General features: G+C 39.5%; 1 protein-coding gene and 1 pseudogene across 2 annotated transcripts in view; one reads left to right on the top strand and one right to left on the bottom strand.

Moving 5' to 3' along the window:
• LOC146468425 (monocarboxylate transporter 10-like) overlaps window positions 1-1,944 on the top strand; it is a 9,204-nt pseudogene extending 7,260 nt beyond the window's left edge. The window contains exons 2-3 of the transcript XR_014867506.1: window positions 384-946; window positions 1,286-1,944. The product of XR_014867506.1 is annotated as a monocarboxylate transporter 10-like (transcript). The remainder of the gene's footprint in view (window positions 1-383; window positions 947-1,285) is intronic.
• Window positions 1,945-2,350: 406 nt separating this feature from the next.
• LOC146468424 (A disintegrin and metalloproteinase with thrombospondin motifs 6-like) overlaps window positions 2,351-12,500 on the bottom strand; it is a 26,065-nt gene continuing 15,915 nt past the window's right edge. The window contains exons 17-27 of the mRNA XM_085124600.1: window positions 12,283-12,364; window positions 11,270-11,394; window positions 11,040-11,163; window positions 10,196-10,285; window positions 9,421-9,578; window positions 8,034-8,166; window positions 7,220-7,349; window positions 6,422-6,632; window positions 5,406-5,562; window positions 4,082-4,393; window positions 2,351-2,489 (exon numbers count right to left, since the gene is read on the bottom strand). Of these exons, the coding sequence (XP_084980726.1) occupies window positions 4,083-4,393; window positions 5,406-5,562; window positions 6,422-6,632; window positions 7,220-7,349; window positions 8,034-8,166; window positions 9,421-9,578; window positions 10,196-10,285; window positions 11,040-11,163; window positions 11,270-11,394; window positions 12,283-12,364 (1,521 nt within the window). The 3' untranslated portion in view covers window positions 2,351-2,489; window position 4,082. The remainder of the gene's footprint in view (window positions 2,490-4,081; window positions 4,394-5,405; window positions 5,563-6,421; window positions 6,633-7,219; window positions 7,350-8,033; window positions 8,167-9,420; window positions 9,579-10,195; window positions 10,286-11,039; window positions 11,164-11,269; window positions 11,395-12,282; window positions 12,365-12,500) is intronic.

Here is a 12,500-nt window from a genome sequence, read left to right as displayed (position 1 = left end):
TCATAACAATTTTGGCAAAACTTTCGAGCCAGATATCTGGGTTAGTGTTGTAGTTATAAAAATTTTGGCAAAACGTTCGAGCCAGATATCCGTCGTTTTAGCTGCCTGTGCTCTTGTTTTGATGTAATATCAAATTGTAAAGGCTAACACGAAATAAGCGTAAAATTCTTGATTTGAAATTAAATTTCCAAAAGACGTACCCGAAAAAATATGGCTCCTCTGGAAACATCAAAACATACGAATTTAGCCACGAAGCTTGATGGCTTTTACTTTGATGTTTAATAAAAGATTGGAATGCTTGGAATCAGCGCGGGCACTCCCCCCCCTCCCCTCTTTCCCCCTTCCTCGCACAGTCAGCCAACTTTCATCTTTTATTTCAACAGCTTGGGTTGGTTCTCTACCCGCTTCAATTGTGTACTTCACCGCTCCACTGAGCACTTCCTTGAGCCAGCGATATGGTTGCCGCGCGTCGACAATCATAGGTGCTCTGACGTGCATCCTGGGAATGGTCCTGTCCTCCTTCTATACCAGCCTCTACTATTTGTACTTAACGCACGGGGTTATTTGGGGCTTGGGCCTGTCTCTGTGTTATTTTCCTACGTTTATCATTATATCACAGCACTTCAAAACGCGACTGTCCCTAGCCACTGGTATCATCACTTGTGGTAGCTCTGTCGGGACTTTAACGTTAAGTCCTGGTACACAATGGCTGTTCAACAGATTTGGACTTTCGTGGTCATTCAGGATTCTTGGCGCAGTTCATGTGCTCCTTTTTGCATGCGCGGCGACTTTTAGCCCCGCAAAGGGCGCTGATATTCCTTCACAAAGAACTGAGGAGGGGATCAAATTCTTCGATTGGACAGTTTGCAAGAATAGGGTGTTTCTCGTTTATATGACTGCTTTGGTTTTCGTGATGCTGGGATATCTGGTGCCTTACGTTCATCTGGTTAGTTCATTGTTTACTGATAGAAAATAAATTCCCATCACCACCAACACCAGGCTAAAGAGGAAACTGTCTTTATCTTGCGATTGGCTTTCGCGAGTGCATTTCGCGCGACAACATTGCAAACACTTTCACCAACGCAAGCGGACAAACTGCATATGACTTGTCCTTCATCTTGGAAGATTAGTGTAGTTTACTAATCATACGTGCAAAATAATACACGGCCTTGTATTTTCAATTGCTTTTGCTTTGCTTGTGAATACCGGCAGCGTCTTCGTTTAATTTTGTTTTACTCTCTCACCTTGAAAATCCCCCAAGTTAACTTGTGTTGTTTCTTATCAGGTCAGGTTGGCAGAGGACAGCGGAGCTCAACCAACAGAGGCAGCACTGCTCATTAGCTACTTAGCGATTGGTTCCGGAGTAGGACGCCTAATCTTTGGTAGAATAGCGGACTGTAAACAGTGCAACAGGTTTTACGTATGGCAAACCGGTTTATTAGGAATCAGCGTGTCCTCGACGTTGGTCACCATGGTGACTTCCTACAAATGGCTGGTGGTTTATGCAATCGCTTTTGGGTTTTCGAGGGCTGTTACATAGCGTTAAATCCGGTGTTGATCAGGGACATTGTGGGGGCAGACAAATTTGCGCACGGTCTGGAAATGTCGTTTTTTGTGATGTCGTTTACGAGAAGTGCAGGACCGCCTATCGTTGGTTGGATCTACGACAGTTTTCAAAGTTATTACGCGGCATTCCTGTACACTGGATTTGTCTTTAAGTTAGGGAATTGCGTTGCTTTCGTAACTCCGCTATTATTGAAGACGAGCCGTAGAACAGAACAAGGTGATGAAAGTAGAGCCAGATTACAACTTATTGTCGATAGAGAAACTGACGTGTAGCTCTGAAGGCGGTGGATCTAGTAGAGGGTCACCCCACCCCCACCCCCCGATATTTCCTAGACTAAAAGCGAGGCGCAGAGATTTCCTTTCACGAAGGACAAGCAAATCGAGTTTTTGAGAGTGGGCCCTTCACGTTCCTGAAGGTGTGGGTCCATCACTGTTTTAAATGAAGTAATTATTTTATCGTTATTATTATGCTTCAAGCTTTTTCCGCGGCATTCTGTAGATGAAGTGTATAATCTCAAACTCGTTCCCAGTACTTTTCGCCTGTAAATTGGGCACAAGGGAAAAGACCCTGGGAACTAGGTTGGCATAATCGTTCAAACAGCAGCTGTCTCGTACGACTTAAGTGAGTAAGCAAGTAAAGAAGCTTTATTTAAGCACGTGACATTGATGAGCAACAAATAGGGTCATTACATAAATGTTCTTGCATAATAAGAACTAAACTAGGAACAAGGTCACTCAACTATCAAATCAGTAATTGAGTTGGTAAGTCGCGTATTTTAGATGCACGTGATAAAAACGGGCTAACTAAAAATGAAACATCAACTGAATTTCACACAACAGCTCTTTATTGGTGCTTTTAGTGATACATAATCCTGTACTCGATACGCCACTTTCACATTTTCAGGGACGACTTTCTGACGGACCTGCAATAAATGCCAAAGTTATAAGTCGTATATAGGTAGTACTGGTAGTGAATTCGACGCAGGGGGGGATGGGGGGAACAAGTATATTATTTATTTAGCTTTGTCCAATATGGACAGGGATACCGCAACAGCTAAGGCCAATTACTGCGGACCCGGGATATACGAAATATACGCACAAAGACCAGACAACAACACCGGGAACTACGTCCCCTACTCTTTGCGAAGAGTGAGTGGGTTCTTTAACGTCCCACAGAGCTATTAGTGACGGAAGATCTAAAGACATTAAATGGCTTTGAAATTAGCGGTTGGATAGCTTTCTGTGATTTAAAATTTTGTGGTGGATTTCTTTCAGACTAAAAGATTTTAGGATCATTTTTTCAGTTTTCTATATGGTGAACTGAAGGATGTTTGTGTTTTGAGTTAGGTTCTGGGCTATTAGACTTTGAACCGCTTTTTGTCTAATAAGACTCTAATTTTTTTTAGTCTAAAAACTGGCCTTATTCGCACCTTCCCGTCATTAACATATCTGAGTCCCCCTTCTGGACATTGAGTACTGATACAAATTTCAGTTAAGAATGGAATCTACACCCTGTTCGATTTTCGTGGTTCGCAATCGCGCAGACATCATGTTATCCTTGTAGTAAGATAATTACTGTATTGTATCTCCCAAAAAAGGAAGAGTTTGATGCGATCTTTATGCTAAAGGGCAGTGTCACCTATTTTTGAACAGCCGTAAAACGTATTTCAATCGACGAAATAGTCAAAATAATGGTTCAGGTTTGTTAATAATAACCCCACTAGCGCACGGAAACGAGTAATAATCATGTTTGGCTGCTCATGGCTACGATGGAAATGGATTGCAACTTGAAAAAATTGGCCAATTTCTTCAAGTTCATCTTGTGTATTGTAGAGAAGTCGCTAAAAACCTGATCATTGTTTGTTCTTCCTCGTTGAAATCCGTTAATATTTTCTTCCTGGCACTCTAACAGCAATTTCATTTTAGAAAAAAAATTCTTTGTCAAATATTTGAGCAGTTTTGGGCAAATATTTGAAATTTTTTGAGCAAATATTTGAGCGCCTTGACAATGTCCCTTTAAAAAACTGTACGCAATTCGAAAATGTATCGAATATAGTTCTTTGCGTGAAGGGTATTACCCCTTGAGTAATAGTGGGAGGGACAGCTACTGTATAAATTTGTCTTTTTTACAATCTACTTCAGCATTTTGCAATTACAACACTGGATATGAGATGATTATAACCAACTCGCCCCTCTTAATAATAATCGTATCCACTCGTGGAATAATTGTTTAAAGGTATCCTATCTGTGGCCAGGTTGACAGGATAGTATAGCACAGGGTACCCACCTGCACTGACATAACAGACGCAAACAACACAGTTAACAAAATTCATGTACTAAGTGCAAGCAAGTGACTGTATGTCCAGGTCTAACAGTTTGAGAAAGTGGCGCGAGCTTTGTATTGTACGATCACAGAATAATTTTAATTTTAGTAGAGCAAAGCAAGCACGTAAAGATTTCCACGCTTTAAAAAAAAAGCCAAGGTAAAGCTTAAGGCCAAAACAACAATACTTACCTTAATCAAACGAATAGACGTAATTTGTGAGTTCTCTTCCAACTTTTTCCCAGCAGTTACTAGATGATCCATATGTATCGTATGTGTATTCTGCCTGACTTCCGGTCCAGCACTCCCCGTAGAATTGAAGCGCAAACACTTTGTTTCTAGGATAATTCTTTTCGACATAATCTGTGCACTTATTGATGGTCTTGGTCATATTTGACCAGTCAATGCTTGACCTAAAGTTCTTGACAAGATTCGGGACGGCGTGTGCCCATTGGTCGTCCTTAAAACACCCAAGTCCTTTGTACCTCTCCACTGGTGCCAACGCTGAAATAGTTTTTTCAGCTCGTTAATATTAAACTCGCGAAGGAAAAAAAAAAAAGAAAATTACTACCGTAAAGGAGGCTTGAATATGTGATCTGAATTGTCATAAGATTTGGTGAACTTTTGTTTTGAATTTCTGCAAGAATTATTAATGGTTTGAGAAGTAATATATCAAACACGACACACAGTGTTTCATCACATATCAAACACCGAGAAGAGAGTTCTTGAAAATACAACGCGTAGCGGAGTATTTTTGACGAACTTCGAGGTTTTTGATATTGTGATGAAACACTGTGAGGAGTGTTTGATATAACTTCTCAAACAAACTGATTTTGAAGGGGAAATTAACGATTTAAAAATGAGGAGTTTTTCATCAGATATCCAAACACGTCACTGTGCATGATTTCCTTTGTCTTTGGTTTTTGAATTATTAAAGAGTTTAAGAAATAGCACATCAAAAATGTCTTCTCACGTAGCGACAAGTTTGCGTGTACTGTATAACCGTTATATGATCCGAGTCTGAATTCAGTAGGGGGAAGTTGTAGAAACAGGAATCTCAAAATAGGATCACTATTTCCCTTTGTTATATCTCTCAGTTAGTATGCGTGGTGTGATTGGTCAATTTTGCGGGCCGTATTTCACCTTACGGCCCGCTAAATTTGAAACTTGTTCATTTTCCGCACGCCCTATTAACCTCAGAGAGATAACAAATATCTTACTAACCTCGTTTTCCCGGTCCGTACTTTAAGTTAGGTATCCTCGTTTTTCCCGTTGATTTATGCCTGCGCCCTTCGCGATTGGACCATAAATCAACGGGAAAAAACTCGGTCCGTAACTTACAGTACGGACCTGGAACTCGGTTAGTGAGAGGTATTGATGGGATATTACTTTACACTTAATGGATCCTGAGAATTTTGTAAAAGCACAAAATCAATATATTGTATTTCCATCGGAAATCTCGCAAACATGTAGTTAAAAATACTAAAAACAAGAATAGAAATACTGGATATCTTACTGGGGCAAGGCACATCAGTGTTACAGTCTATTGTGGTTTGTGGCTTAGGAGCATGGTAACAATGAATTTCAGGAGCTAAAACAGTTCTTCCCAGGTCATTGCGTCGCTTGCAAAACAGGTTTCGTTTCTTTACACCTCCAACACATGTCGACGAACACTAGGAAAGTAAAAACAGAAGAAGAACTGAGACTGATTTAAACGTGTATCCTACTTTTGATAATCTATGTTCAAGATGAAATGAAGGATCTTTTAAGGGAGAAGATCTTTAGATAGTAAGTAAAAGTGCTGTAAAAGTGAGTCTCTTGATTGGCTGAACTTCAGTATCACGATAGAGGGGGAAGACCATCAATCTTTCCCTTGAATCTTCTGCTGTTCAAAATATCTTTATTGTGTAGGGGGACCAAGAGAGGTTTGGGAAGTGGTCAAGCATGAAAAATGGAATTCTCCATGTCTTGTACTTTTACCACTCGATTTAAAAATAAGTCCTTTTTTTCACCCTAATCGGCGTTGTGCGAAGATGGCGGTTTTGAGGCTTTTAGATTACGTTGTTCAATTCATGTTCCCCTACCGACTATACTGTGAGATCACGCGGACTACCTTCATTGTAAAATCCAAAAAAATGACTCATTTGGTTTTACCTGACTATTTATATGAGAAAAAACCACACATACTATCGAAATGTCTCTACTCTGATCACAAAACAAGACATTTTGGGTCCCGATGACATGATTCGTTATACACAGTCCTTGAAAAAACTGGTGATCCCAACCCCATGCTATTGAAACCTAGTTGTATGATGTCCATTTCCGCTCTTTTATTCCTTATTCCTTCTTCGAAGACGACCATAGGTGAACAAAAGAAGTCACAATCAAGTTAGCTCATCTGAGTTCTTTGAATATCGTTGCAGCAAAGTACAATCATTATCATGACTGAAATACTATTGAGAAGGAGTACGGGAGAAAGTAGTTATTTTCGAGGTTATTTCTACCTTTCTCCTCTCCATCCAGATCTCCTACCTTAGACCAGGCGGTTGGTTTCCACTCTGCTGGACATATGATTTCGTTACAGCTTCTTTGTGTCGGGCCAGCAGGCTTCTCTCCACTGCATGACGAATCAGAGAGTTTTTGGAACTTGAACATAGAAATCCTCCGCCGGCAAAAGATCTGTCGCCTTTGTATTCCTTTACCACATGTTCTAGAGCAAGGACTCCAATCAGACTGAAACCACCTGACAAGGGCACAAAAGTATTTAATGAACCTGTAATAAACTTACTTTCAAGGCTTTTTACTAGCTCAACAATGCTTTTTCAAGTTTTAGTAAACGTTTTTTTTTTTCGTATTTTATAATCGTTAATTAAAATGAAACTTCGTTTATATATTGATTGGTGCGCGATGGGTTAAATATTAGCTGAAAGAGAGTGGTTTTAAAGAAGACATCAAACTAGTATCGCAGTTATCACTCTGACCAATCACAACCAAGCAAACAACGTAACAAAATTGTACAGGAAGCCATAACATGTAAGAGACACCGACAACGAAAAACACAACCTGCATGCGACTTGAAGGCACAATTGGCTTACATCTGACATCTAATTAGTAAGGGAAGTTGTGCGTCTCTTGTGAAACGTAGGTTCGAAATATTTTTCTTCCAAATTAAACTGACTGGAGACGCAACTAAGCATACATTAAGACATATATTAAGATGATGTATCAACCTTTGACGAGTTCTCAAACAGGTTTTCTCTGATAATGAGCATCTAAGTTGACGAGAGTGTCCTATATATCTAAGGTTGAATGAAACAAGGATTTGCTTACTCTGGCTGACAAGCATGAGTGTTACAGAAACGTTCAGCTGCCGGCTTTCTCGACTTCTTCAAACACAGGCCTTCTCTAATGTAGGAACCATCATCGATTCTGGTACATTCCACTGTTCGCCTTTGCTTACCTAAAATGCCATTAACAAAGAAAAACATAAAGCCTTAAACGTATCGAAATATTTTTATTGTTTTGAATATCTCCTTTCCTAAATATCCCATTGGTCACTGGTGGAGATTCTGACGTTTTTTGCGGAAAGAATCTCCCCTAGATCTGTACCCCTTAAGGTCTCCAATTTCACGTTTGTCTAGCTGTAATCGAGGCTATAGTAAGTAGAGGAACAGGGAGATCGTCGTCCAGTTTTTTTCAAAGAACATCTGCTCTGAAGTGTCAAAATATTTTCCATTCTGAAACATACTCTTTTAAGTAACGCTTTCACCCTGCAAAACCGCGGACGGTGTATCGCTGCGGCTCCTCCATGTAAAGAACAACTGAAATTTTGGGTTTTAGAGAGAAAGGAAACCTCTAAAATGAAAACATCCAAAACGGAAAAAAATAGTAAGAAATAACCAGCAATGGAGCAGCTCTCATAAGGTCTCAAATGATTGACTTGCAACCCTTCTAGAAAGCAACAGAACAAACAACAGAACAACACCACCAATCCTAAAAACAATAGCAGCCGCTACACAACTAAGACAATTACAAGCTAACGAGAGCTTCCACACCACGGAATTCTAACAAGCGCATAAGACCCAATGATGGGAAGCGAGTTTTCTGACCGCTACGCGCCACTAAAGTGACTTTGTTTAAGTACCTTTTGCACATTTTCTTGAACATGGTCCCCAGGCTGTTACTTTCCACTGAACATGTTGGACTCCCACAGTAGAAGATAGAGTTGGATCGTACAGTTTGTACCACACTCCTGTCTTGGGATATCCAGGAACAAACTGAAAGATCGATGTTAGAAAACTGAATGTACACGAAGAAGACAGTGACCTCAGTGATCCAACCCCATTCCCACGGTCTCTCCTCTTGTCGGGAAGAGGAGAGACCGTGGGAACGGCGTTGTCGTAAGAGCCACTAGAATTATATCTCGCCTTGATTGGTGTATGCCAACTGAAGTAGTTTTAAACACTGTAAAAGGGAAGCCTTTACGATATATTTATTTTCAGCGACTACTTTTTCTGGCCTATGTTACTATGAACTTATGCCTGGCCTTCTTAAAGACTCATTGGTAAAACACGAGACTAGGTATGGTTTAAGAAAACAACTATGTTTAAATATTCCAATACCTAAGACAGATATGGTTAAGAAGTCTATCCAATACATGAGCTCTGTACTCTGGAACAAGCTTGGCAACGAAATGAGAATGAACAGTTCGTTGGACAATTTTAAACGATTGATTAAGAAACTTCCCCCTGAATTATTGTTATTGTCAGTGATCATAAATGAGGCATTCCACCGCCGCTGTTTACTAGCATACAGCCACTAAGTTTGAACTCAACTCGGTGTTAACTCTCTTAAAGTACACGGAAACTTAAACTTTTTCCTCCTTTAAATCTAGCCTTAAAAAAATATCTATACTAACTACTAAATCTGTTATCATCATTTTTAACCTTGTATGTTGTTCTTTTTTTCAATAGTCTATATTGATCGCTTTCCGTCTATTCGTTTATTTGATTGCTTCAACAGTCTCACAGTCTCTAAACCTTTTGTGTAACACGGCACCACAATGAGGAAGCCTTATACCACTGATCAAATGAAACCCAGTTTTAAGAAATTTGTTTAGCACCAGTGGTACACTAATTGTCTGAGAATGAACAAATCATGATAAAGAAGAGTGTCTAGTGAAAAAATGAACTAAAAACTGTTAAATCACATCAAGAAAACGATACAACACGGCGCAACTGATCAGTCGGGTCAATCAGTGTCAAGACTGAAGACTCTACAAGAATCTTAGACTAGCTAGAATGAGCAGGGCATCTGCTCACATGGACTTTTGAGGTCGTTACTTTCGACCATCTGCCAAGGAAAACTGAGCCACCAAACGTTGCCTAAAATGTGCCTTGTGTCAATCATATTTTGACGGACAGGCCAAAACAAACAAACAAACAAACAAACAAATAACGAAAGAAAAAATACACCAAAAACACGAGAAAACAACAACTACAACAAATTATAAAACCAATAACATCGCCTACCACTATAGTAAGTCTTTCTGTGGTTGGCCCCGGGATGTGGACCTTGTTAATATCATTGCTCTCCTCGTGGTAATAGTGAATCTTAGTCCCTGCTGCAAAGACCGTTCGGCTCCAAGAGGGGATGTTGATCAAATATTTACCCTCTTTATTCTTGACGCCTAAAGGTTCAGTGTAAACGGGTGTTCATATTAGACGCCAATAATGATGGATTAATAATATTTTAATTAATGGTATAGAACTTTAGTGTAGAGAAGGGACTGTCTCTGTTGTACCCCAGTCCAAACTCCCCACAGTGTAAGTGTCAGTTGAAGTCCTGTACCATTTGTGAATCTTCATCCAGATTAATTACCATCTCTGTTGTTCTTCAAACCAACCTCTCAATTCTCCACTTATGTACTATTCCATTAAAATGAAATGCCTTTTTGAAAAAACAAAAACCATATAAAAACAAGCGGAGAAATGTCGCATAAAGATTGTCTCATAGTTTCTTGCTCATTAGTAATGCATTCCTCTTTTACCTCATCATTTGTTGAGCCATGTTGAATGGAAGTTATACGGATCTAACTTCACTCATTATCAGTGTAGTCAAAACCCCTCAACATCATTTAACACTGTGTTGTAAAACCTGATGCAACATGTTACTTTAAACAGCAAAGATTCGATGATAGTTTAATTTAACAATTTAGAATCCAAATGTTATTTGCCGAGTTGAGCAGATTTGGCCAGGGCTTAACACAGACAAAAACTGAAATTTACGATGGTAGAGTACACTTGCCAAGAAGGTTTTTGTCCGCTGTGTCTTGTTCTACGTACACTGAAGTTGAGCCAACGGGGACTTCTAAAATGGTACATGCATTGTCTGGGCCTTGATATAAAAAAGAAAATATTACTAGTTACAGATAGTGGTGTTAGATAAATGCAACCATTAAGGATCATCAGGCTTGAGATCAATTCACAGGAAAAAATTTTCCATGCAAGCCTTGGTCAGGGCATTCCAGTTATTTTTAATACTATATCTTTTCCCACCTACAAGAATTGAACAGCAATATAATGCAAGTGGGTTCATTTCACATCAACTGAAAACAATTATTTCACGTTAGAACTTTTTCGATGAAGTCTCTCTCGTAAACAACGTCATAGAAATAGAATGGGGTATTATATAGTACCCTTCTATCTGTAGGAATTACTCTCATTACTTGAAAATTGTTTGGTGAAATATCCACACTACTAGCGATATCCACATTATGCGGGCGTAATTTTGAGCATAATTCTGAGTATTATGCTTATATAATAGTACGAATATTCCTCTACTCTTTGTGTTCTAGAAGAAAAGAAACCAAAATGAGACGTTGTCAGGCCAGGGAAACTCCGCTTTAAACAAAGATATCGAAAAGTTTATCGGATAATATATATGCTGCCTCGGAAGGTTATGCTATATACACTGTCTAGGCTAAAGCAACTCTGAAGAAATGATCTTGGTGGTGATTTCTTTAAAAAAGGAAAGAACCTATAATTTTATAAAAATTTTTTCAATGCGTCCATAACTTACATAACTTTGTCTTCAGCAATCGATTAGTGTAAACAAAGGCAAGTTAAAAAAAGAGGAGCTATGAACTTACCAAATCCAGGGCAGCGTTCATTCCAAAATTCTTGGACGAACTTGCATTCTGAACTATCACCTTCGCAGATTCCACATCGATCTCGTTTCATCCCAGACTCTATCCCGTTGTCACAGCCTACAGGCTGTAAAAAACAAAAAAGGGTTTGTACAGTGTACAGGAAGACGTTGAGAAACCCGATGTAAGTGAGGATCAACCAAACTAGCCATTGAAGCACAACGACATCTTACTTTGCATCGTCCATGAATGCACACGTTTCGGTTTGTAGGATCACCAGTACACCTCGTGCCATCCTTGACATTTTTCCTCTGAGGATAAGCTATTTGCTTCTTGCGGCATGTCAATAAGCACTTTTCTGTAAACGGTTGTGGACAGTGTGTTAGTGTTATTTTACACCGGCTTTTTTTTTCACGTAAGAAAGGCAGTTAGACGCTTGTAGCACATCATAAGCACCAAGCTGAAAGCGAGTGTGAACTGTGAACTGTGAACTGTGTGGTAACGTTAATTTACAGGGCTTGTACGAGAAATCCAGGCAAGGTCAGTAGTCGATTCCTGAATAGCCTGCGTAGCAAGCGTTTCCGTGCTGTTTCCGAGCAAGGACCGCGCGAAAAATGGCTCTCGTTTCATTTCTCGCGCGGCCAAAACCGAGAATCTCGTTCCTCGGTCTTTCTTTGCTCCGAAACAGCACGGAAACGCTTGCTACGCAGGCTAATTCCTGAATGAAAGAATGAACGAACGAACCAACGAACCAACGAACCAACGAACCAACGAACCAACGAACCAACGAACCAACGAACCAACGAACGAAAAAACAAACGAACGAACGAATAAATGAATGAATGAATGAATGAACGAACGAACGAACGAACAAACTAACGGACGAATGAATAACTAACAACGAACGAACGAGCGAATGAATGAACGAGCGAGCGAGCGAACCAACGAACGAATGAATGAATGAATGAATGATTGAATGAATGAATGAATGAATGAATGAATGAATGAATGAATGAATGAATGAATGAATGAATGAATGAATGCATGGATGAATGAATGAATTTTAATTACATGGCAAGAATAGTTCTAAAATAGGCTATTTTCCCTTGTAGCTTTCCAGAAATCCATTTTTTATTCTAGTTTCACATGTATACTTGTTTAATTTCGTTCCTTTTATTTCTTGTGATGGTGTATGTTAGACTGGGAAAAGAAACAACTATTTGTCAGTAATAAATACTTTGATTACCTGAGGTGTAGTGGGCCTCGAACTCGGGATCTATTTCTTCACACTGGAGTTGCCGAAATGATTTTGTTCCTACTGGGCATGGCTGCAGAACAGAATAAAAGCATTATGGGAGCTACTTGATTAGAATATAAGTGACGTTTCCCTGTTTCTTATTTCACCGGCTATCAGTTGTTGTTTACCAATCACACTGGAGTTAACGAAAACACTTTGTTCCTACT

This window comes from Pavona decussata, unplaced genomic scaffold (genome assembly GCF_977016875.1).
Source record: "Pavona decussata unplaced genomic scaffold, jaPavDecu1.1 SCAFFOLD_131, whole genome shotgun sequence".
In the NCBI taxonomy this organism is placed as follows: domain Eukaryota; kingdom Metazoa; phylum Cnidaria; class Anthozoa; order Scleractinia; family Agariciidae; genus Pavona; species Pavona decussata.
This window is presented reverse-complemented; position numbering and strand designations above follow the sequence as displayed.